Source organism: Sinohyriopsis cumingii, chromosome 4, assembly GCF_028554795.1.
Source record: "Sinohyriopsis cumingii isolate HCF-2022 chromosome 4, ASM2855479v2, whole genome shotgun sequence".
Lineage (NCBI taxonomy): Eukaryota > Metazoa > Mollusca > Bivalvia > Unionida > Unionidae > Sinohyriopsis > Sinohyriopsis cumingii.
The window spans coordinates 115,979,412-116,006,956 of NC_142964.1; the positions used below are offsets into that span (position 1 = coordinate 115,979,412).

The 27,545-nt window shown below is 40.2% G+C and overlaps 1 protein-coding gene across 6 annotated transcripts in view; it reads right to left on the bottom strand.

Moving 5' to 3' along the window:
* Nucleotides 1-22,535, bottom strand: part of LOC149801938 (uncharacterized) — a 115,881-nt gene extending 93,346 nt beyond the window's left edge. For 4 of the 6 annotated variants that reach the window (XR_016420760.1, XM_089956325.1, XM_089956329.1 and 1 more), the window contains exons 1-3: nucleotides 22,469-22,525; nucleotides 20,681-20,901; nucleotides 18,866-18,942 (exon numbers count right to left, since the gene is read on the bottom strand). Coding sequence is in view for 4 of the 6 variants with exons in the window: in XM_089956325.1 (XP_089812451.1) it covers nucleotides 18,866-18,942; nucleotides 20,681-20,860 (257 nt within the window). In the remaining 2 variants the exon portion in view is untranslated. Of the gene's footprint in view, nucleotides 1-18,865; nucleotides 18,943-20,680; nucleotides 20,913-22,468 lie in introns of those variants that run through there. The other 2 variants (XM_089956326.1, XM_089956328.1) reach the window with 2 other exon arrangements.
* Between the last annotated feature and the right edge of the window lie 5,010 nt (nucleotides 22,536-27,545).

A 27,545-nucleotide genomic window follows, 5' to 3' on the forward strand; every position in this document is an offset into this window, starting at 1 on the left:
CGTTGAAAACGTTCCACGATGCTGGCTTTGGTTTCGGGATTCTCGGTGGTAAAAAAATGAATGTCACGTTTCTTTAATTCTTTTTGGAAAGCTTGGTTCAGAAATTCGGTGCCTTTGTCCGTTTGCCATCGAAGAGGGCGACGACCGCTTTGTTTCAACACCCGTTGCAGGGCTCGCACTAACTCGCTGCTCGATTTGGAAGTCAAAGGCACGACCCAGGCAAATTTGGAAAAGACGTCGATGACACAAAACAAATATTTGTAGCCACGATTGTAGCTGGCCAAATGAGAGACATCGGCTAAATCGGCTTGCCATTGATGATCGATGCCTTCCACTCGGGTGCGACTTCTGGCAAACTTGCGGCGAATGGGTTTGTGTAAAGTGTAGGTAGCTTGTTCTTGTAACCATCGTTGCACTTGAGGTAAACGGAGACTTTTCAGTCGAGTTTTGGCAGCACGATACAATTTTTGAACTCCTGCGTAACCTGCAGGATGCGAGGGATCGTAGTAAATGCTGGCTAAGACTTTTTCCATTTTTTGTGTTGGTGTGTTAATAAGGCACCCACTCTTGGAAGAGGCTACTCTTTTTCTCTTGGGGTATTTTCTTGGATTGCAAGGCTTTGCGTGTGCGACCGGCAATAGGTGTCGAAGAGGAGGAGGATGTCTGAGCAGGGGATATCGGTTCTTGTTTAACTTCTGTCTTCACTTTCTTTTTCTCTTGTGATGAAGAAGGGGTGGCCATCATCTTTTTAATCCATCCAATTCTGGAGGTAGGTGGTGTTGTTAACTTGCGTACTTTTTCTGGTGGAGTTTGAAACCCTTCTTCTTCTTCTTTTCCTTTTTCTTTCTTGACCACTGGTACCGGTACTGGTACTGGTACTGGTGATGGTGCTGGACTTTTCATCAAGGTCTTAAAATCTTTCAGAGTGGGTAGAGCTGTTTCGTCTAAAGCTTTCTGGTGAAAGAGTTGCAATCGTTGCAAGAGTTGACCGTACTTTTGCGATTTTTCTGTTTCGGACAAATCTTGGCGATCCATCAAGGACTGCAATTCGTGTTGTAACTGGGACATCTCGCTCAAATTGGGATTGGGAGGTAAATGCGGGGTGCGTTGTTCTTGCCACCGATGGTATTCCATCCATCGTTTGTAAGGCACTAAAGCTAGTTTTCGTCCTTCCATGGGGTTGTCAGGGGTGAATTCTGAGATCTTGGGACTTTCGAAGGCCTTTTTATCTTGCTCCCACTAGTCCTCCCAACATGGTTCCCAAGACTCCTTTCAGTATGGGGCCTAACAAGAGAGGCAAAATGCCTCCACGTTGAACCAACATCTTCTTTTTTTGACGAATGGGAATTTTCTTTTGAACCATTTGGCGAAGAACGTGACGATGTTTGCCTAAGCATTGTTTCTGGTGTTTGGACAAAGGGATCGTGCCTTTCAAAACGTTCAAACAACATTCGCAGACGGTATCGATGACCTCTTTGGAGGCCGTTTGAATGAGTTTTTTTCGTAGGGGCGAAGAAGCTTTGGACAGGACAGATAACATGTCCCCATGTTTAGCTAAACGTGGTGGCAGTCCTTTCCTTTTCTTTCCTTGGGGTTTTCTGGAGGGTGACATTTTTGCTTGTGGGTTCCGGGACATTCACCGAACAGACACTAACGTCGATGACTTAACGCACACCCTTTTATCTTTTTTTTTGGGACTATCGCTTTGTCATAAAGGTGACAATGTTTTTCCCAAAATCGCCAAGGAATCCTCCCCTTTGTTGACGCCTCTTTTTCTTGGAACGACTGTGTCTTTTCTTAGGGTAATGTCGATGCTTGGCTAAGCGCTTTGTCGGATGACGCGTCTGCCTTTGTCTCTTTCTTTTGTGGCTTCTTGGAGGTGACATCTTTTACAAGTTCACTGATACCCCGACTTGGTCACAGGCTCTTTTTATACTGGAACGCGTCGCCACTGATTGTCTTTACGTTTTATCAGTTTGAGGACAGGCATGACACGTCGTGCAGGGGTACGCAACGGACTAAATCGAGCCAGTTCTTGCTTGGACAAATCCAGTAAACTTTGTAACATGCCCGATCTTTCTTGGACTTTGATTTTGGGAGAAGGTACTTTGTGAGCAGCAGCCACTGCCACTAAATTGGAGGGTCCTGCCACTGGGGAAGTTCTTTTGGGGGTCATCAACGGAGATGTTCTTGGTGTGATCAACGTCTCCAAGTACTCTTCAGTTCTGGGTGTCATCAACGGAGAAGTGGATGAACGTGAGGATGCCGGAGACGCAGTCACGGCCGTGGCAGGTCGTGGTTTGCGAGTGTAAGGTTGCGTCCTGGCCGAAGTGCCTCTCTTGCGACTAGTTTTCTTCTGTGGACTTTTCTTTTTCTGGGGACTTTTTCTCTGTTTCTTTTTCTGGGGGCTTCTTTTCTTTTTCCGGGGTGGTGTCTGGTAAGAGGAGGGTCCTGCCACTGGAGAAGTTATTCTTCTTGGGGACCTGGTCTTTTTCTTTTTCTTCTTGGGGCTTCGTTGGACTTTTGTCTTGGGGATAACTTTGGGGGCATTAGGATCCCATCTTAAGAGTGAGCGAATGATGACCCCTCCTAGAGTACCGCTCCCTCCAGGTTTCAAAATGATTTGTTTTTTGGTTTGAGTGTCGATGCGGGGATCGGCCAGTTGGACCAAAGCGACTTTGTTTCGATCGAAAAAGCGTTGGGTTTGATGAGGAATCTGAATGATTCCTTGGAGTAATTGACGTGCCGTCACCGTGAACCATCGTAAGACTTCTTTGAGACTAGCTTCTAAGACACGGGCTCGTGTTTGTGGATCTTTTTCTCGACTGATGCCATACAAGGCACGAATCAATTTGACGGGAAGATGCGACTGAAGGGACGTCATGTTCACACTGTGTGAGACAGACGAAAAAGGGTCTGAGGTTTTTATAGATTTTTTGATGGGGAGTGAAATGAAGTCGAGGACGGAGACGTGTACAGGACAGGCCCTCCGTCTTGGCACCAGTGGTGAAACAAGTGGGTACGAAATCGCAAATCCTCGGGGGTCGTAGGTTTCAAATCGACGAGTAAATAGGCGTGTGGCGTTTGAGTGGCATCGTTGTACGCCTGAGTCAGCCAAGGCGTTCCTAACTGTTTGGCTAAGACTTGCACTTGCGATTTATCTCGAGGGCTTTTAAACAAGACCACGTAATGCGCATTGAGACTGATGGTGCGATGGGCTTTACTTTGTTGAAACAAATTTTGGGTGATGTAAATGACACTGGCATTACGGTGATGCCCTTTGCGCGTGAACCACAATTTAATTTCTTCTTCGTCTTCTCCTAACATGTCGTCGAAAATGACCAAATGGGTTTGACGGGAGTCAGAGACGATGCCGTCGTCTTCTTTAGGAATGCCTTCCACAAACACGATGGAATCGCCTTGACTTTCTCGCAAAAGGCTGTACGCCGATTGCCACTCTTTGTAACACCACACGATCCGTTGAGGGGGCCGATCGATCAAATGATGTTTATGTTCGATCAAACGTTTGACGAATTCGGTTTTGCCTGAACCGCTAGGTCCAGCAATGAGCATGTTAAAGGGATGGCGAAGATACAAAGCCTCCCAACTGGCACGATCTAAGTGTTCGTCGATGACTTTGACAGTAGAGGAAGAGGGAGCAGAGACAGTAGAGGTAGCCATGGTGTCAGAAATGTCACTTGTGACACAAAAACAAACAAGACAAGAGTTTATATACTTTTTCAGAACACGTTTATTGAATGTTTCAAATATGAACACGAAAGACAAAAATACATACAACCCAAATAGTGATGTACAGGAATATAAAACACAGCAAAGTGATCAAAGTGGAATATAAACAAGTGTCTGTACAACATGTTTTGGTTAACCAAGATGTCCTAGGGACAGTGTGTAATGTTCTTACAGTCTCTACATGAGGTATTGTCACACAAGTGTCCTCCCGGAATGACCTTTCAGGCATGTCCATGACAGTCCTGTCCTGAAGCGAGTGGTTGTTCTCGGTGACGGGTTCTTCTGGCACCGTCACTAACACGGGTTGAAAAGTAACTTTTTTCCTTGAACAACTCTTGTGCATACTGGGCCACTTCTTGGGTCCAAGCCTCAAAACCCCCCTTTTTCCAATCACGAACATCTGTCCAATGAGGGTGTAAGTCACAAGCTACACACACATCGTCATACACGTCTTGGGTCGCTAAAAGTTGACGAATCTTTTTTTCCTGTTGAGGTCGAGAAGTATCCAGATGAAAACGCAAGGCTTTGAACAAAAGGAGTTTTTCGTGACCATTTAAGGCCATGGAGGTGGTAAGTACTGATCGTAAAGAGTCCACAAGGAATCGGCTGGTAAACGAAATCCCAGAAAACAAGTCACTAAGACACACACCACTTGTCGTCCAAAATTGAATGGATACAGTTCTTGTAATAATCGATGGTAATGATCCACGGTTTGAATATGGTCATTGAGTTCCTTCCACGGAATCTGTTGGATGACATGTGACATAAGTCGTGGCATGGCAGCCTGTTTTTATAGTCTCTTTGTTTCGGAAACAATACACGTACTTTCTAGCCAGAGATCTTCGTTCTCCAGTAGGGAATCTAAATCTTGCATACTGTAACCGAAACTTCAGAGTTCGTTTAGAAGTTTCCTCTTCCTCTAAGTAGATTCCACGTAAAATATGTTGATAATCCTTTAACTTGTCTTCCTCAATGTATTGCTGTAGGTGAATCTCGAAGTAACCAAAATCATGAACATTTCGATCATTCACTAACTCAAAGTGTTGAACAAGGTCTGACCACTGAAACAATTTCTGACGAATCAGTTCTCTTATACCATTCAGGTACCAGTGGTTAAAGATCTGGTGACGTAACGGATGCAATTGTTCTTTACGTTTGACTTGTATTTTCACCAGCTCTCGGTAAATGCGTTCTCTCAACTCCACAGGCAAAGCACGAATGTTCTCTAGCAAAGTATCCATGAATAGGTCATACTAAATCCTCTTTGGTCTGACACAAGAAATGTACTCTTTGCACAAACATGGTTTTACTTCAGTGTCGAATTTAAATCGTTGAGTCACTAATCTACACATTACAATTCGTTCAGAAGTTTCCTCTTTCACCAAGTTGACATTGTGTTCAAGATGTTGGTAATTCGTTAACTCTTCCTCTGGAATTCGATGCAGTACGTTTACAATGATGTAACTACAATCGTCCATACCGAACCAATCCTTTTTAAAACTAGAGGATCGTTGATCAATGTCTGTCCGATGGAACACTTTCAATTGAATCAATCCTTGTATAGCCTTCAGGTACCAGTGGTTCAAACACCGGTGACGTATCGGATGCAATTGTTCTTTACGTTTCACTTGTATTTTGACCAGTTCTCGATAAATGCGTTCTCTCAACTCCACAGGCAAAGCACGAATGTTCTCTTGTAAAGTATCCATGAACAGATGATTATGGTAAAAAGTTACTTCAATGTCTCGGTCCCACTAAAGGTAAGTAATGACAATTCGGTGACCATCGAGCATGTTCTACGTAGGCCGAATCTTGCGGTTCCCAGTGGTGAAGTGACACACCGCAACTGAAACACTTGACTTTATCTCCTTCGCCCAAGTAGAAAAATCCGGCTCTGGCTAATTCTTCGGGGGTCGGTCCTCCCAGATACTTTGGCCATTTTCCTTTGAACGATTGAAGACGATTTTCAAAGTCGCAGTATTCCGACAAACGCACAGGAAAAGAATATTCGTTTTTCACAGGTTCGTTTCGATGAGGGTTGAGTGAAATGGGCAGGAGTTTGCTCAGGGCTGGATGACATCCGTAGGGAGGTAAACGTGAAGGTGGACATTCCCCTTTAAAACGAAACCCAGTAAAATGTCCAAGAGGACGAGCGGCATCGCTTTCGCATCCCTCAGGTTTGACACGCACAGCATCACTTTCCATGACAGGGGTAGTGAGAACAAAGTTCCCATGATGCTTTACGGCATCACTCAGGTCACAACGTACAGCATCGGTCCCATCGCAAGGCTCACAATCGCACTCGTCTGCAAACTCCGTTACGCAATTACAATGGTAACCACATGGACAATCGCAGTTTCCTTCCGGACATTTTCCGTCGCAATGCATGGGTTTTATCCATCCAGTATTAGTCACACTAGAGGAAGATACAACTTTTTTACAATCCCCAAACTGGAACGATGTCTTTTTCAAAGTATTCATCTTGTTCGCTCGGTCTTGGTAGTCACAATGAACTATCGATTTTGCCTAGGGTTCCTTTTTATATACAGACCAATACCGACGTGACCGTACGGTAAGGTGAAATGATTGGGAAGTCGAACTCGCTTCTGGTATACAATTTGATAGATTTTTTCCAAGGGTCGGCTGACGATGTGGTGAGTGGGTAAACGTACAATCTTGTTCGGTTGATAGGTGGTCACTTTAAAGTTTCCATCCTCTCCCGATTGCAAGGCTTCTTTCAATACCCCAAAGTTGACCACTCGACTGGTACGATAATTCAGAGTCAGTCCTTTCACTTTGCACGTCGTGTAAACTTCTCCTTGTTTGTCACGGTATTCGTAGCCGTAATTTTTGGGACCGCCACTGACGAAACTTAAAATCTTGTCGTCGGGATGCTCGTCTGTCCAGGCTCCTAAACGGTCTCCTTCGATGTCAGGGTGATGTTGAATCGGGTGATGGATGTAAATGCAACTGTCCGTGTCAAAGTACAGGACGCGTTCCCCTAACAGTTCTAAAGCTTCGTACAATTTTAAGCGAGCATGGGCTGTCACGTAAGCCGCAATGATGACATTTCCAAAAGGGTCGTCTTGTACAAAGTCCAGATCTTCTTCGTAATTGACCAAGATCAAATTCTCTCGAACGACGTCCACGTGTTTCATGTATTTGGTTTTGTCGTGAATCATCTGGAAGTAGCGGGAAGGTTCTGTCAAATATTCCGTCTTGGGTAAACACGGTCGTTGTGCCATTTTACCCCACAAGCAATTTAACATCACTTTGGCAAACGATCGCCTGCCTTCGTTTTTCTCGATGTGGTCTAAAGTGATGCCTTCTTGTTCGTAGTATTTCTCTTTGAATTGTATTTGGTCTTCGGGAGTGTGACACCAGGAAGGATAGCCGCTGGCTTCTTGCTTCAGTTTCAAAAAGGCATCCACGTAGTCGGCGAAAATGCCTTTCTGCGTGGGGTCACCCTTGCGGTATTGTTGTGTCTTGGGAAAGTGGCAAATTTCGTACACTTCTAACAGTTGGTATCCCATGTCCAGAGCTTTGAACAATTCTACGCTGACCCAGGTTCCCGTCAAGGCCCGTTCTTCCTGGCTGTGATGACAAGGTTGGTCTTGGTTGCACGTTTCGGCACAAGTACGGCACAAGGGAAACATCAGTTTGCCTTGACAATGGTGAGGTAAGACGGGATGGTATAGGTTCGTGGGAGGCAAAACTTTACACTTGATCAAGCCTTCGTATTGTCGAATGTTTTTCAGGTCGATGTGTTCCGTCAGCAATTGCGGGTGCCCTACAGGAAAGCGACAATATTTGCACACGTAGGGATACAGCGAACACACGTCCAAGTATTTGATTTCTTCTCCTTTCTCTTCGTCGGCTTGGTACAGCAAACAGGTGGCATTGGTCCTTCCTCCGTACAAACTATCCCTCGGGTTCAGCGGGTCCATGAACTGGTAACTTTCCACGAGGCGTTTAAACTCGGGATCGGTTTTCATACGGTGATCGTACTCGTGTTCCCACATTTCCACCACTTGGTATCCTTGCTGTTCTAACTTTAGGCGTCGCTGACAAGTGTCCTGGTACAAGTCTTCCATGGTTCGTTGCAAAAACTGATTTTTAGTGCCACGGTCAGGGTAACAGACGGGACATCCGTGAAATAAGCAACCGTTAAACTCGTACACGATCTTGGGGTTTTCTAAGTCCCAGCCATCGACCGAATACGTTCCGATGGTCTTTTCGCCTCCTCCGTTGCGGGCATGCTGAATCCACTTGTCTTCCTTGTCGCACAAGTAATGTAACCAGCGTAGGGCTTTGACCGAGTATTGACGTTTGACAAAGTGGGTCGTTTGAGGACTGATGACAGCCACGGTGTTTTCAGGCATGAATCGTTGTCGATACACTAAGGAACACGCTTTGGCAATGGTGCAAGCTTCTTTCAAAGGATCGACCCCTCCGTGTTCCATGAACAGTTCTCGAAATTTTCCACAGCAACGTCGTAAAATGTCCACGTCGGAACGACAATACTTTAGCATTTCTTCCTGAAAGTCGAAAGGGTCCAAGGCGTGAGCCTGGTACCAAGCGTAGAAAGCTTCTCGTTGTTCGGTACGCATGTTGTCGGGGTCGTAATAGTGAGCCTCTGGTAAATGGGGTAGAACGGCGTGTTGATTGGCTTCCGTATTGAAAAAGTGTGGAAAGTACCCTTTAGCCATTTCTGTCATTCCAAACGTTTTAGGCATTCGACTCAAAGGCATGGCCAAATAGCTCATCGAATCTTTAAACTGTACTTGTCCCACTTGCATGAAAATGATTTTGGCTCCGTTCAAAGTGACTTTAGGACGTTCGGTGCCATGTTCCGTATAGTACCTCAAAAGAAACTGTCCATCGTATCCGGAGAAATTGTGAGCCATCACTGTGGCATGGCGATGACAATCTCGGTAACGTTCGATGTCCTCTTGGCTCCATGTCTTGTCGATGGGGTCTAAGACCCATTGGGCAAAATTGGCTAACGTGTTGGGTCCCCGAAAGATTTTTTCACGCCCTCCGGGTATCTTGCTGCAGTGAGGGCAATGACTGAAGATAGGTTCTTGAATGCACTTCTCGCACGCTCGATGAGCCACGCAGAAATTAGGAATGTGAATGCCGGTTTCTTGCATGCATTCGAAATCGAAAAAGATGAAATTGCCTTTCTTCTTGTGACCGTCCTCTTTCTCTGGTGGGGGTTGGTATTTTTGCACGTAACATTGGTGTTCCAAGTCCACGATGTGGTGACAAATGTGACATTTTTTCTTTCCTGAACATACGTGTGCCTTGACACTATTGGTACGTATGCCTTGTCCACACGTAGAGCACAATCTCAGCAGTTGACAAGCGCATTTCTTCTGTGAACCTTGCGTTTTCAGATGTTGTTGGTAACAGGTAGGGCTGACAAACGTGCGCAGACAAGTGGAACAAGGCACTGGTTCTTCGCTCAGACAGGGTGAAGAGGCCAAACATCCTGTGCATTTCGATCCACAATGCTTGTGTTGCTCTCGATTGTTATAACCATGGTCACATTTCTCACAGTAATAACCGTATTTCAGGAATCCGGTGATACTGGTAATGGTATCGAAATGTTCATCGTGATAATAGACATGAATGTATTTTCCGTCCTTAAAGTCTTGGCCTCGAAACAACAGAGGTCCGCGCACTTCTTGAGGGTGCACTTTCAAGGTGTAGCGTGGAGCTAGGGCATCTTGCAATTTTTGCATCTCAGGAATGCCACAGGGTGTGTCTTTGGACAGGCCAGCTTGTTGCAACAGGAGTTCTGCTTCGTTTCGTTGCTTGGCTCGATGGGAACGTTGTATAGTGTTCCAGGTTCTTTTCCATTCTACCGTGTCGTTCTTGTCGGCATAGGTTCGTCCCACCACGATGGCACGGGCTAAACACATCTGGTCATGAGGGTTGTTAATTCGGACGAGACTTGTTTTGGTGTTGCGAAGGTCGTCCACCAATAACATCTTTTTGCGTCCTGTCCCTTGAGGAGGAGAGACGTGGGTCATGTCCAGTGTGGCTTTTCCATCGGTGATGTCAAACTGATCATTAGATTGTTGTACGTGTTGAATCTTGTCCATAACTTTGGAAGCAGTCAATTCTGCAGGGGTGCTAAACTCGATCCAAACAGGGGATTTCAAACCGTCGTGTTGTATGGAAAGTCTCAAACGATCGTCTTCTTTGGGTTGACATTGTCGCTTGAGTGCAGTGAGCAAAGAATCCCACACCTCGGTGATGAACACTTCTGCTTTCTCTAACGGCACTTCAGCCTTGAAATCTTTAAACTTCACCGTGTATTTGTAAGCCGTGGTTCTAAATTTTCTAGAGGAGCGCTTTTCCGTCTCTCGAATGGAATAGTACTTTTCAGGGTTGACTAAGGGTGGCGAACTTGTTTTAGAGAGTTCGGATTCTGGTTCACTCATGTCCTCTTCAAAATCACTGGCATGAATTTGTGCCAAGATTTCAGCCCTGGTACGAGGCGATAGATCACGTTTCTGCCTCTTACTTTCTTCTTCTTTCTTCTCGAATGAATGGGATCGTTTCATCTTGAAAGCAAAAAGTCAAATGACTCAAGTTCAAACACCATAAACTACTTTATAGTCATAGCAGACCAGCGTATATAAAAGGGTGTGTGTCTTGTCCTTTCACTATTCATTTCACTCTCAAGCCGAACACAACGATGGAAGAGACTGACCAGATGGAACGTTTCGTCAGAGCTTTGCGAGGGGTCATTAGAAAATTCTCTTCAGACCAGCCTACGGACTACTCTCCTTCCTTTAGAGATAAAAGTCAAGATACTTGCTATATCTGTCAGAAGAAAGGGCATTGGTCTTCAGAGTGTCCAGACCGTCAAAAAAGAAAAAAAACAGGGGCTAAAAAAGACAAAAGTCAAGATACCTGTTATTATTGTAAAGAAAAAGGACATTGGTCTCCAGATTGCCCAAAAAAGAAACAAGAGGAGTCAGAAGAAAAGAGGGATTCTTCAGAAGAAGAGAGGGATTCTTCTGAGGAAGAAAGAAGACAGGTGAAGAAAAAGAAACAGGAGAAAAAAAGAAGAAGGGAAGAAAGCGAGGAGGAGGAAGAAGAGGAAAAGAGTGTGATGGTGAAAAAATTCAAAAAACAGAGAGACTAAACAAGGAGAAAAGAAGAAATCAATGAACTTATTATTAAAGTGTTGTGTTGTGAATTGTGAATTGGATTGTAAAAAATGGAGAAAAGAATAAATGAATGATATAAGGTAAGAGTCTTTGAGTTTTGATTTTAAAATAAGAAGCTACACTCACGCACTCATACACAGACACGTACTATAAGGGTAACATGGGTGAGTTTTTTTGAGTTATTGGCAAATTGAAATTGTATTTCTTTTCGAGAAATGTGGGTGGCCCTGAAAAGGGCCTTTTTCTTCATGGTGTAGGGGTGAGTTTAAGCAATCAATTTTAACTGCCTTAAGCCTTTGCCACGACCAAGGCCTACTTCTGGACTGCGTAATGTTGATGATGATGATGATAATGATTGGGTTGAAATCACTAAGGGTGGTACGGTAGGCTTAGTCACAGGGTTGACGTGTTTAGCTCGGGAAGGTCGTATTCTCTTCGGTCGTGATAAAGAAGTCTGATACATTTGTTTCAGACTTCTTAACTCCGCTAAAATGTCCAACAGTACCGTGACCGTTTGATTTTCACTCTCTTGTTTCTTTGCTGCTACTTCTTCTTGCTGTTGTTTTTTTCTTACCTCTTCTTCTTGTTGCTGTTGCTGTAGGAGAAAAGCCTGTTCCGCTTCCTTTTGTCGTTGTATAAATTTCTCCAATTCTTCTTTCTGTCTCTGTCTAAAATTCTCCACTTGCGGTAATGAAGAAGGTAACGAAGGTTCAGGAACAAATTCTTGCGAGGAGAGAAAATCCACAAAATCCCAATTCACCTCTTCTGAAAGTAAGTCCGAGTTCCCTTGGGCAGTCTCCCCTGTTGGTGCACCCCAATGGATCGTTTTCTGAGTTTCCGTCATGTTGAATCACTGTCGCATAGACTGAATGCACACAAGCGCTAGCGAATCTATATTGACTACGTGACGTCACAGACTGCTCTCTTCGGATTGGATGCGAGCTGACTGAATTCTGTAACGCGTGTTTGGATTGGTGAATGAACTCAATCCGTTTCAATCCTTTCTGTACCTATAAATAAGCGCCGTTCAATGCATTGATTCACCTGTTCTCGTCGCTTCAAGATGTGGACTACAGTTGAGTCATCCACCCTTGTGTCTTCCATGATGTTTCGGACAGACTTGCTCATGTATGTCCGATCCAAGTGGACCGTTGTCCACAGGACAAACACCAGCCTGTGGATACGTAGGATCTACGTCGAAAGACAAGGATGCCTGAAAAGAGTGCTGATGTACGGACCAACAGTAAGACGCAGCCTAAGGACAAGAAGAAGACCAATGCGGTGCCATTTATGTTAATGAATACATTAACATAAAACCCAAAGGCCCTTTTCAGGGCCAGCCATATTTCTCGAAAAGAGATAGTCTTTGAATTGCCTACCCCTTTTTAAAATTTAAATTTAAATTTAAATTTAAAAAAACTTTTTTAAAAAAAAAAAAAATCCCATGTTAAATTCCCCTTGTACGTATAGTATCCCACGATTTATTCCCATGTTAAATTCCCCTTGTACGTAGAGTGTCCCACGATTTTATTCCCATGTTAATTCCCCTTGTACGTAAAGTGTCCCACGATTTTTCGCCATGTTAAATTTCCATTGTACGTAGAGTGTCCCAGGGGTGTTTTTAATGCTAATTCCCATTGTACGTAGGGTGTCCCCATTCACTACTTGGGTAGCATAAAAAGTGAGTGAGTGTTTCTTTTAGGTCCGCGCGTTGTTGTTTTTTTTGGTCATGATCTAGGTAAGATGAATTTTATGTTATTAGGGGGATGTTTTCCTTCACGTCCGCGCTTTCAGTATAAATTGAAACTCGTTCGGCAGTCCAGCTACCCTTGTTGATTGATCAACACCAAAAAATGAACACGAGACTTGAGAAACTGTTGGAGCTTCATGTGCATCTGGAATATGCCAGGCGCATATTAAATGAACTGGCCGCGGAAGCCATTGTCGAGGAGGGAAGGATAAGAGAGGAGGAAAGAAGAAACAAAGAAGAGGAGGAGAGAAGATATAAAGAAGAAGAAAGAAGATATAAAGAGGAAAGAAGAAACAAAGAAGAGGAGGAGGAAAAGGAGAGAAGAAATTTCAAAATCCCAGAAAGCGAAAATTGGGATTCTGAAGCGACATATCCTGTCTCTGCTCTCTCCCCCCAAAAGGTAAAAAGTAACTGAGGGATAAGATGTGTATGTGGCGCCAGGCCTGGAAGGTGCCACCATTAACCAGGTGTCCATGAAGTTCCAAACAAAACAGCCCTTTTCAGGGCTACCCAATACTCTAGAAAAGAAATAACGATCGATTTGCCAATGTGTGTAGGTAGAGTAGTGTGAAAATAAACACTAACTCTTTATTAATAGTGGGAGTGTATGTGATTGTGTGTTAGTAACTAATAAAGTAAGTTTGTGTGAATAGTAGATTATGGGTTTCTTTATTGTTTCTTAGCGTATGTGGAGAGTATAGTTTGGGTTATATTATATGAAATGAGAAAAGTGGGGATGTTTTCCTTCACGTTCGCGCGTTGTTGGGTCATGATCTAGGTAAGATCGATTTTATGTTTTTTAGGGGGATGTTTTCCATCACGTCCGCGCTTTCACTATAATAACCCACAGTGTTCGTTGTTCAAACCATTCTGCAAAGAATAAAAAGAAGATGGCGTCAAACCAAATCGACAAAATTCAAACCTTGCAAGATGTTTTAGACAACTTAGGAATAATGGAACAGATGCTAATAAGACTGGTTGAAGACCATTATTCCTATAGTCCCCATCGTGTGAAGATGGAAATTAATAACTTAAGGAAAGCAAAGGACAAGATTAGTGGTGTCATGAAAGAGATCAAGGAGGAGAAGGAGGATGAAGAGGAAAGAATAAGAATAAGCAAATGGAACGAAAAGATTGAAAAAGAAGAAGAAAATGAAAAGAGGAAGAAAGAAGAGGAGGAAGAGAAGAAGAAAGAAGAGGAGGAGAAGAAAAAAAAGAAAGAGAAGAAGAGTGTAGGAGATAAAATAAGAACTTGGTGGAGGAAAAGAAGAAATTAGAAGAAGAAGAAGAAGAAGAAGAAGAAAACCCAAAGGCCCTTTTCAGGGCCAGCCATATTTCTCGAAAAGAGATAGTCTTTGAATTGCCTACCCCTTTTTTTATTTTATTTTTTATTTTATTTTTTTATTTTATTTTTTTATTTTTTTAAAAAAAAATAGAGACCCTCCCTGTTTCAATTTTACATAGACCCTATACAGTCCCAAGGGTTTATGTCCATGTTAAATTTACATAGACCCTATATTGTCCCAGGGTTTTTGGCCATGTTAATTCCCATAGACCCTATATGTTCCCACGATTTTTCTCCATGTTAAATTTACATAGACCCTATATGTTCCCAAGGGTGTTTGTAATGATAAATCCCATAGACCCTATAAGATCCCCATTAACTACTGCTGTTCTATATGAATTTGCTGGTGGCAATCAGAAATGTTGTTAAAGAACCCAGCAAATTTGAGAGTTATTACGTGTCAGCATATGCAAAGAAAAATCACGCTGAAAATTATTGCATGTACAGTCCGATACTTGATGTTTCAAAAGTAAAAAAGAAAGTCATTGGGCATGTTATTTATTCTGAATATTGTACGATATTTACACCCAAATGTGAATAAATATTCCGTCTGCATTAATTACATTCCTTTATCGTTATGATAGCTAATGTAATTATTGCTTTGTTACCTTCCTCTGAATGCATTAAAATATTGTGTTGCATTTTTTTTAAAAACTGTTCTGGTTTAAAATATTCAGCATTAAAAATCAACTGACTTATCGTATTCGTGTTATAATTTTCTTATCGAACATGTGTTATAACTTTCTTAACTGGTGTTATAAACGAACTATTAGCATTGCGAAAGTAACTGAGAAAGAAGGATATATCAACATATGAAGAATGCAAATTGCTGAGATTGTTTTCGTTAAAGTTATATAGCCAAAAATGTGCAATAAATGTTTAAAATCGGAGAGTAAAGTGAAATGTTGCTACAAATTTATCTGAAATTATGGATAATGAATATATATTATCAGGTATAGACAGTGTATTTAATTAAATTATTTGATATCATTTAAATATGGAAAGTAAATATTATTTAATTATCTGATATACTGTAAGTATGGACACTGAATCTAATTATCTGATTTAATATCTATAATTATTATCCTAGTATGAACAGAAGATGTTTGACATATATAATTGATTCATTGGTTTAACCATACTGATCCGTAGTACAGCTAAGATTCCTTCCTTTGCTGACTTTATGTTTCGCTAACCAAGTGTAGAACGGTGAACTATCCGGAACTGGAATTTTTTGTGGGCATGCGCATTGGAACTAAGGGAGGTAATTTTAGGCGCTACGATCAGTAACTCCGTTGCAACCGTGAAACCCCCTATAGGTAGGAAATCGTGGCTAAGGGGAAGTAACAGCGTTGTATACTTATATTTCGAGTAATTAAATTAATATTTCTTCTTTGCACTTGACAATATTTTTATTCTTTATGTGCGACTATAACTACTTTTAATCATGTAATGCAAATCTGATTAAAAAGTGAAATGTCAGCGTATGGCCGGTGACCTTCAAGCCCGATGAACCTGTACCGTCGACTGGTATCACATCATTTCCAAGGGAGAATGATGTTTCCTTTATGTCACACGTATAGTAAAACAAGCAGAAAGAACACACTTTGAAAGGAACGTGGGTTAGTGCCTACTTGTTTCAGGCAATGGAGAATGGATACCAACTTTCAAATGTATACGAAAGATCGCACAGTCCTACCACAGAACAATATCGAAAGGGTGACGAATCGAGTCGACCTGTTTTCCTGCTACGTTATAGAATTCCTAAAACCAAATCAAGATGCTATTGGATCTACTCCTTGGTGTCACATTCCAGAAAATAAAGACAAATTCAATGAACGGTAACGAACTCATGAAGGCATCACTGTGAAACACGATCGCTTACCAGAGTCAAGTTGAATTGTTTGTGGGGAAAATTTGGCAATGCTTCTCAAGAATGAATACTTGGCAGATCTAAGTTGCTATATTCAACTGGTGGACGAAAGAATACAACCTTCGAAACACGTCGAAACCATCTGTGAAAATTTGATTTTGATGAAGTACGAAGAAGTGACAGAATTTGCACCTCCTCCGCAGCATACGGGACAGTGACAGTTTAAAATTGTTTTAGTCCTTTACTTTGACACCAAAAGCTGTATGTACATGGAGAAATCCATAACAAATGCAAGATGATGAGTTTCGCGTGAAAACATTGGATCCACACAAAGTGTAAGCTTACCAAATTAAGCAAAATGTTAATCGACCTTTAGCAAAAGTCTATCAGATCGTCTGCCAGAAACGAGAGTCACTTCCAGACCACAGAACCTTACCGTAGGGATACGCTAAGGTCGAGTATAGAATTGGGGAAAGTTACAAGACCAGCACTTAATTTGTTATGTATATTTAATCAGCATTTTTTGCCAGTTAGTTTTTTTATAATTTTTTTTATTTCATCACATGCTATGATAATGTAACATTCTATGTTGAACTTGACCTTGACCAAAAGCTGAGTTCATATCTGCTTGATCTGAACTGACTTTTTTTATTTTATTCTGTGTAAACAATTAATGCATAGCTAAATTACCCTCTATGTTTATAGGTTCCAAAGCAGAATTATTATTAATAGAAGTAAATATGGGTATAGGTCTAGGTTTTGGAATTTTCTTTGTGTATTTGACATAGTCCATGTCCTGGTTTCTAATAATAGCTAATATTTTTCTTTTTTTAAACATCTGGATCATTCTAGAAGATTATGTTCCAATATGCAATAGTTTTATTTAGAATATGCTAATTGTGACCTGAGGTCAAGTAGAGAACTATATAATCTTGTAACTGAGAGGAGTTTTCATTCGTGCTTGAAGTTCTAGCACAATCAAGTTGTATTATACGTTGTGTCCAGCATTCTTTCGGGTTGGAATCTTACTATTCAAATTACAAATTATTGAATTCAAGTGATTATTATCTCTGGTAATACAAATGTACTCTGATAAAATTCTTGAATATAGACATTCACTAGAATTTATATTCAAAGCTGGAATTATATTACTGTGATTCAATAAAAGACTGTTGGCACATCAACACTCTAAAAGATATAACAGACACATCAACGTCTTCAACTTTGGAGTTAATTTGGACCTCTACTAAATTTTATTCGGGCTTTAATTAGTAGGACTTGTGTCTGTAATTCTATGATTATTTAGGATTTAATTCGCAATACCGTAAGTTCCCTTTTATTACATTATTACTTTGTATTCTAGGGAAATAAATTATTTATTGAATTTGACAAAGCTTGTTGGTTTTCATCCTTTTCTGTTACTTATTTTAAGAGCATAGACTCGTAACAGTTATGAATAAAAATGCCAACCTAGAAAGATGAATAATTCAACACAGCAACCTTGTTAGAGTACCGACTCGAGAGATGTTTGCCTTTACGTGCGTGCTTTTTCCATATAAAGCGTCTGTACACCATTTCTGCCACCCACCGTTGACTTGTTAACGAAACAAAATGTCTGCGAATTTTACCACATTAAGTGAAGTCATGATACCCATATTCTGGAATTGACAGCACATGATCCAGGAAAGCAGAAAGAATATTATCTTCTTCAAAGGGACGCAGAACCTAATAGAATAAGTCCTGCGCGACGTGGAGAAAGAAAACTGGGAGAAAAGGCAGAGATAACATCAGAGGCAGCAACAACAGCAAGAACAAGGAGGACGAGAAGTGGAACCTAGAATCGAGACGGAGGACTTCTCGCTCTACGTTAGCAAGGGAAGACTCTATGATGTGATGAAGAAATTAGTGAGACTTGGTCTTCCTGCTGGACGTAGTGCAAATTAACCTCCAACCCCCCACAAGTGGCACTTAAAGAGGAAAAACGTTATTTCTGAAAATCGCCAACAATTCTGTCAGATAGGTGATGGATGAGGAATCAGTGAAAATCAAGGTGGCAGGCAAACGAAAGAAAACAAAAGGAGCCTTAGAAAGTGAGCGCGAGCGAACTTCCAAAGTCTTTCGTGATAGTAGGATTGTGTGCATGTGAGTACGGGGGTGGGGTGGAAGTGTATATAAACATTCCAACCCTTTTGTTGGATAGTGGAGGTGTGCTTGTGGATAGTAATCAAAAAGCCGTTGTTGGATATTCGGGGGTGTGCAGGATAGTAATTAAAAAGTAGTTGCTACAAAGAATATGAATGTTTTGGACAGTAATCAAATAGCTGTTCCTGGATTGAAGAGGTGTTTAATTATATATACAAATGTTAACATTACCATTCCTGTTTATCCCCATAAACGTTCGACCCATTGTCCCTATAAATTTTCGACTCATTTTACTTATAAATGTTTGTCCCAATAAACTCTTCTATCACAACAAACATTGTCTCAATGCGTACTTTTGTCCCCATAATACAATCCTCATGTGAAACCTATGGGCAATTTTAACAAAGGATTTCACAATTGTACCGAACGAGTCCCACAATATAGATCTATGTGCTAATGTTAATTTCCCTACGTTCATTATCGCCAAATACAATTACGTGTGTGTGTGTGTGTGTGTGTGTGTGTGTGTAATGGTGAAATCAGCTCTAAGAGTTTTATAGAAATACAATAATTTAATGAAGATATCTCCGAGCTGATATTTGTCATTTCAATTTTCTAATTAGTGTTTACTTATGTGTCTTACCCGTATATTACCGAATGGAAGAGCACACATGTGCGAATGAGCAATATAGAATGGTCTACGTCTCCTAAGTGTTCTTCAAGAACAATATTTACAGTTAAAATATATTAACCATTTTGTCAGTGACATATTCTTGTACTGTATTGCAATCACCCTCTTGGTGTACATTGGTACTTACTGAAAGTGATCCAGTTTGTTTATTATCTGACTGTTCCCTTCAGTAATTTCGTTTACAAGCGTGAAAGCCTCTTTTATCTGAAATATGACAATAAAACCTTTGTATTTTATTTAGTTCTTTTCGACTCATTCCGCCATTCTTCCAGCCACCCAACCATGTATTCTTTATATATATATATATATATATATATATATATATATATATATATATATATATATATATATATATATATATATATATATATATATATCACATACATTAAAATTAACATGGCTTTAACGTGTTGGTGGGTTACTATAGACTATCACGCAACAATTTTACATACCAGTGCTGTTGGTATATTGGTATATCAAAATGAGATCCTCTCATGACGCATTAATACTCAATCATAAACATTGTTTCAAAAGTCGGCTATATTTCAACTGTAAATTAGTCATGAATATCCACATATTAATCATTAGCGAAGCGTGAAAGTAACGAAAAAACTTAATAATTCCCGTTTTCTAAATTTTTTAATATAGTAAACAATTTCATTGAAATCCTTTGCTCTCTCTCTCTCTCTCTCTCTCTCTCTCTCTCTCGTGCATAAGGGACAATATACGTGGTATTCTTTGGAGTGAGAGAGATAAAGAATTTTGACCTTATGTAACCCTTGAAACTGAATGTACAAGAAGTAACCCACAAGAACCTGGGTCGTCGTAACGGTATGCGTACAGTTTCATTGGGATTTAAATACAGTGTTCCCAGTACCAATGATACAAAGGTGCAATAGCCTCTCAAGACTGTAAGGTACATTACTTGGTTAGGACACACACACATGCATTTTCTGTAATCTATTCAATCCTTTGTATGTCTGTGTTTTTGTTCCTTTTCTTTAATAAAACCTAAAATAAGGTTCTAAAAACAGACAGATTATTTAATATCTAAATATGTCCGAAGGCCGCTCCCCACCCGTTCTCTCTCGCTGTGTTGGTTGGCAAGGCAGCAGACTAGACGAACATCAAAGAAGCAAACGGACGGATAATAAAAAATGCTTTTATAGAAAGCCTCCCTAACAACCCACCACCACCACATTTCTCTGTCTCTCTCTCTCTCTCTCTCTCGACCACCGTACGGGCGAATATCCGTGAAATAAAAACACAAAAAAAACCCACAGCATGTGTCATGCGATGATGCCTCATGGTATATCATTGACACAGCGTACATGCAATGCATATATTACACACACACACACACACACACACACACACACACGGCTATATTGTATATTACAATTTCGTTTACCTGACTTCTGAGAGGAAGAATGGATGCTTATCTAGAATAATAAACGACTTGTTTTTACCTATCCCACTGTTAACGAAGGTAAAGAGGTGAAATATACGTATATATTGGAAAATACTGCATAATCAGAAACGGAGAATTCAATTTCTTGTGGGATTTCTTCAATTTTTTTTTCAAATGCAATTGTTATCCACGAAATGAATTTCACAATGAAAAATAGTTTCTAGATTGGGTGCTAAACTAAACGATGTGACCTCACAACAATGATGCTGTCTCCCCATGAATACGTCAAAATTGACATTAACAACGAAAGTGAGTCCCCAGGAATACGTATGAGTTCACACGATCAACGAAATTGCATCTCCGTGAAATGATCTAAATTGACAACATTTCTCACTGAACTTTGACGTGCAAATCGCAAACCTGTTTATGTTTGTTGAAACAAAATTATTAGTAAATCTTAAAGTATCAGGCTTACAATTTATCTAGGCACAATTTGAACACCCTGAGTTAATTTGGACCCGATGATACTACCTGAGAGACTAGGTTAAGTTGAAGATCTAAAGAGACAGAATCGTCTGCAAGCTGCTGGTCTTGGGCGTCAGCAGTCTCCATCTTCATCGTGGCGCCGTCTGTCGTGCGAATCACGCAATTCTTATTGCGTTTTGTGATTGGATCTTGACATGGAATCTCCGACTTGCCTGATGTGGCCATGTGTCTTAGTCGTCAGTGGTCAATTTCACAGCATGGGGCGTCTGAGCATATACTAAGATTTGGTTATCGTTATGCAATATCCTCCACCTGCTCCTCTCTCTCTCCACACACACACACACACACACACACACACACACACACACACACATATATATATATATATATATATATATATATATATATATATATATATATATATATATATATATATATATATAACCAGAATTTTATATTGATTAAAATGTATCGAACTCAATATCAGGATAGTCGTTCATTGATTGTCGATTAACATCACTATATTCCCACACCAACGTATATAAGCAAGATCTAGATTCCAAAATTTAGTTTCACAACCACTGGTGTTAAACGTGTCGTTTTTATTATAATTACAGCAAAGCCTCTCTATTAATAACACACAATCTACCACAGATCTTTTCTTTGTTTACAGGACACACACACACACACACACACACACACACACACATATATATATATATATATATATATATATATATATATATATATACTATTAGGATATGGACGGAGATTACCGCCATAATTCTATGCATGCATTTTCTAATCTTCCTTGATGCATTTTTGTAAATGGCTGCTTGCAAGTGCTACTTTCATAATTATATCAATGTATATTGTATTCTTCATTGATGCAGATTGTACGTGGCATGTTGCAAGTGCTACTTTCCTTCTGCATTATGGTCAATGGCTGCTTGCAAGTGCTACATTCATAATTCTAGTCATGAATTTTCTATTCTGCATTGATGCAAGCTGTAAATGGCTGCTTGAATTCCATTTATAAACTTGCTATATCACAAGATACACAAATTGCACCTTCCAAAATCATGAGTATAATGTAGCACCAAGCACGTTGCAAGTTACTGCTGCTGCTGCTGCTACTACTACTGCTCTATTATTGTGCTGATTTTGTTCGGAGGAGTATCACATATTATATAAAATCAACTACTACCGTCAATCAAAATGTCTGCCAAACTTCCTTTCTTAATGAAAAACGGATAATCTATTTTTGGGACAGCAATTCTTACATAAAATAACCCCAACTGATTCATATCCATTAAATACAGAGCTTAACGCTGATCTGACGTACAGAAAATATAAACAGATGCTATTCCTCTGCGTTTTAGTAAGCGAAATAGGCTGTTAATGTACATGTATGTATTTGTAGGAAATAATTCGTACGTTATCTCCCTTGCAATGGCTGGTAATTAACGACAGTACAAATAGAAACTAGCCCTACTTTACCACTACCTTTGTATGATTAATTATCCCTGTATATTTTCAAGACATTTTGTGACTATTTCTTTTAGATATAAATATATGGTTTATAATATCTTCAATCAATGTATACATGTACAGTTGGCGAAATGCATTTAATTCAGGTGAATAGAAGTTTGTAAATCCGTGTACATGTCGGGTGGAAAACTCGGTCCTTATCCTTACTTATAGCATCAATTTATAACATGATATTGTACATGTCTGAAGTGCCATTAGTGAAAACAATAACAGAAAATAACTTAATTCTCCATCCTTGTGTAACGTATTGGTATCTAAACCACAGCTTTTTAAGCTTCTTACCATGTCAACTATGTCCAGGCACTTGCTGCTAAGTTTACCTCGTATCGTGATTCCTGGTAAAACCAACAGTCTATAAATAGAAGAATATCTCAGAGGGGCTGAAGAAGGGGTATTTATAGTGGTATACTTTATGTCGTGCAGGTAACCATGTATGAGAAATAGTTAAAAAATATAATGTACACACCTAACTCTGGATATAGCTGGATTTAAAATCATTCATAACATTTACAGAAGGTATTCTCTATACAGATCGAGAAAGGTAGGGCGAAATACAATTCATGCTGATCTTCAGTTCTTAAATATAATCTGACTGATCACCGCCGTCTTCATCGTTATAAACGGTAGTGGTAGTCAGACGCGTAGTTGCTTTGTCAAAAAAAAAAAAAACGCGTTTCAAAACAATTTTAAAAACCTGTTACTATTGCGATCAACCTTGACATGAGAAAATCAATCTATGATTTCATGGCCAGTGTTTACAACGAATCTACGCAACTACTGTTTCGTTGTTCACTTCGCGACGAGGGGAATGCCTTCGTCACTCCATACCTGCGTATGACTAAAACTGGTCTAGCTACGCGAATGGCAGCGGCGTCACTAGGAGGTGTGTGTGTGTGTGTGTGTGTGTGTGTGCAAGGGTGATGGTGGTGGATTGCACCGGTCGACACCATCAAAGGGGGTGACATCAAAATGGCTGTCATAACAATTTTGAATTTCTTTGTAGCAAGGAGGTCCATGGGGTTGTCACCGTGAGTTACCGCACATGACTGTCTATACAATTTTTTAATTTTTGTCAAGGAAGGAGGTCCATGGGGGTGACACCATGAGTTACCGCACTGGGTGAAACCAACCCTAGTGACGCCACTGGCGACTAGTATTAGTAGTATTAGCAGGGGTAATGGTTGTTGGTCTTATCTCTGTTTTTCCTTCAGTTTTCTTGTTATTGATATTTAAACATATTGTGTCTTGCAACTTGGTCTTATTATGGTCTTATCTCTGTTTTTCCTTCAGTTTTCTTGTTATTGATATTTAAACATATTGTGTCTTGCAACTTATTATGTATGTTGATTGAACGGAACTTGATATTATAAAGTGTAGGACTGATTTCAGTTTGTTTTTTCTTCTGCAAACGTCTTACTACCTTTCTGCTATTTTCATAACCATGATTCGACAAGTGGGCAATTGCTGACGGAAAAACACTGTACACTGTAACAGGTGGAAAGGCGAGGTGGGCGAGGTAGGGATAGGGTGGAGGACAAAGAAGAGGAGCTCAACAACCACTTATATCTAATAGATCCTACAATCGTCTTCTGTATATGCAAAAGAAAGATGGAACAAACACATTTTTGCCTGGGGGATAAAATTTAAAGAATTTCAAAGAATAATTGTCAAAACTGGCTTTAGTACCATTTTTGTAAGTCTTTAGTTTGACTCGGTCGGTGATGGAAGCCACGACCTCCCGCATCTGAGGCGGACGCTTTTACTACTAGGCCATCGGAGCGGTATATATATATATATATATAGAGAGAGAGAGAGAGAGAGAGCCGACACGTAGCTAGACCAATTGTCGTCATACGAAAGTATAGCATGGCGAAGGCATTCGTCGCATAGAGATGAGATAAGAAGGTGCACGAGGGAGTTACCCCTACCTATGGGGGGTGGTGTGGTTTGGGTATATTTAATGTAATTACTGGAAATGAAATCGTGGATCGATTCTTGTCATACCAAGGTTGATTGCTATACTAACAAATCGTCAAAATAATTGGTTTAAAATGAGTTATTTTTTTCTTGTCAACCTTTCCGTACGCAGCTGCATATCATCCGATAGGTATGTATGTATGTATGTATGTAGTGAATGTAGTGACTAGGTGTGTATACATTACATGGATAGTAATGCGTAAAGGTGTGAATAAATTAGATATTAAGTGTTGCAGTAAAGCAAACAAGTAACATGTGAAGCCAAATCAAGGTTGTATTTTCTTTGGTAACTCAAGGGCAGAGATTATGGATTCCTATATGTTTTTGTTTCGATTATTGTCTTAGGACAAATACTATCATTATTTGATGAGTAAAGCAACTGTTCCTATTTACTCTGATTTTATTGTAATTTATCGCATAACTCATACCTCATACAAATTTAGCATATTCATGAGTGGCAAAGCAAGTTTTTTGATAATTTAAAATATAACTTATTCATAATAATGTTAACAAATATTAAGGAAAAAAAGTAATTTTAGCTCAACTTATATTACAGAAAAACCACATAAGTTGTTCGCTTATTACTTGTGCCATTTCTTCCAGAAAAATCTTTAGCATTTCTTCCTAGTAACTTTTTGTTTTGAGATTGACCTTTTTCTTCCTACTTTCTTCCCTGTCTTCGGAAGAACGATCATAAAAAAGTAATGAAGTGGGGCTGTTTACGGACAATGGGAAATCCAATCAAAAAGGTCGTGGGGTTGTTTACGGATAAGATTTGTACGGGCAAAGGGAAAATACATTACCCCCCCCCCCCCCCCCGGGGCTGTTTACGGACAACCTTTTAAAAATGACCCTGGGTACGACAATGGGAATTTAACATGGAATCTATATATTATGTATACTGGGCATGTTTACGGACATGGGAAAGTTGGGAAACTTGGGTCTGTATCGCGTCTGACGTCACGGTATGGGAGATTGGTAACAATGTTGCAACAATGTAGGAACATGTGAGGTGACGTGAAAGTACTGAAGATTGGTAGGGAGCAAAGAGTGGGTGTGCAGGTGTACACCGGGCTGCCCTCAATCGGGAATAAAGAGTGGGACTTAGATTTATAAAACACATACAACATACAGTCACAAACACTTTTACAACTGACTCAAAAAACGTTATAGGCAAATTGCAAATCTTTTCGAGGCATATGAGTGGCCCTCAAAAGGGCCTTTGTGTTCTTCTATTTTCTCCAGTTGTTCCACCAGCTCCTCACTTTCAATGATTCCTTTCTTCTTCTTCTTCTTTTCTTTCTCTGGCATCCAGTCAGGATGGCCCATCGATCTAAATTTCTCCTGTATCTTGATCCAGTTGTTATTCAATCTATCAAACTCCTCTTTTTTCTTTCTCTTGTCTTGTTCCTTTCTGTCCTTTGCCCATGTGTCTTTAATTTTTTCCACCTCCTCTTTAATTACCTTTCTTATCATTTCTTCTGATTTGTTTTAGCTGGCCTAGTCCCCACTTTACAAATGACCACTCAGTCCAATACAATGTCTCTTGTAGAAAGCACATGACTTTAATTAGATGATCAAGTGCTTCCTTCAAGCTTCCTACTCTCACATACTGAGGTTGAATCAATATTCTTATTTTTTTACTTCTTCCTCAATCATTCTTTGTACCAGGACTCTGACTAATTTCAAACTGGTCACAAAGTCTAGGCTACCAGGATACTTTAATTCCTTTTCTAGCTTTTCCATCACATAAATGACATACATCATCCAGTACCAACATTTCTTTAACTCGTTGAACAACTCTATGGACATTTTCTTTTATTCTTTAACACTTTGACTTTAGATTTGTCAAGCACGGACGTGAAGGAAAACATCCCCTACTCTCACTTCACATATTATCTACTATCCCCACACGGGAAGGAGAAAAAAGAAACTTTATTATACTATCCACAAAACCAAATATACTATCCACACAAACGTGCGCGAACGCTTACAAACCCCAAAATACACTATCAAAACCACAAATATACTATCCACACAGGGGAAGTAGAAAAAAACAAACCCAAAATATACTATCAAAGCCTCAAATTACTATTCACACACGGGAAGAAGAAAAAACAAACCCAAAGTATACTATCATAACCACATATATACTGTCCACACTCGCGAAGAAGAAAAAACCTAACCACAAATATACTATCCACACACAAGAAGAAGAAGAAACCAAACCCCAAATTTGATAGCCACACAGAGGTGAGGAGCAAAAAACTAGCCAAAATATACTATCCACACACGAGAAGGAGAAAATCAAAACCCAAATTATACTATCAAAATCCAAAATATTTACTATCCACACAAAAGTACACGAACGCTTACAACCCCCTAAAATCTACTATCTATACAAACGTATGCGTACTTATACAAACACACACTCTACTATCCACATAAACTTACACCAGCTCATAAACATACAATCATACACACACACACACACACACACACACACACACACACACACAATCACATCAATAAATGAGTCAGTGATTATAATCACACTACTTCACATTCATACAAATTGGCAATTGACCAGTCTCTCTTTTCTAGAGATCTGGTTAGCCCTGAAAAGGACTGTTGTTTTCCTAACTCCAGATGCATCTGGTTAATGGTTGCACTTTCCAGGTCAGGCACCACAGACAGAGCGTCGTCTCCAGTCATTGTTCCAATTGACTGTAGCTGTTGGAAGTGCGGAGGGAGCTTGTGTTGCCTCATCATCCCAAACTTCAGTTTGTGGGACCCTGAAGACATCCCTCTGTTTGTGCCAGATCCATGGATGCTGTTGTTCTCGTGGTTGATCAAGTTGTGGCCACGGTTGTGGCAGTGGCTGTGGTACTGGTAGCGCATGTGGAGGTGTCCTTGCCATGGGCATGACTTCACAAGCTTGTCTCAAAATCAAGTGAGGCAAGATAATTTCATTCTTATTTCCTTCTTTTTCTTCTCCTCCTCTTCTTTAATTTTAGCTTCCTCTACGATAGCCTCCTTTGACAGCTCATTCAGGAGTCGCCTGACATGCTCCAGGTGCATCTGAAGTTCCATCGTTTTTTTTAGTCTGTTCGTTCTTCAATGTTGATGAATTAACGGCGGGTAGCCAGACTGACGAGCGTTTCCTTTATAATTGTCAAGCACGGCCGTGAAGGAAAACATTCCCTGATACCAAAACTTACACTGCCTATATCCTTACCCCAATAGACATGGATTGCGCTGACTTAAAAGAAACACTCACTTACTTTTTTACTTACAATCACTAATTACAAATTTTGACAAGCTACTGAAAATGAAGTGCTGATAGACGCACTTCTAACAAAGTTAAAGAAACGAAGTACTT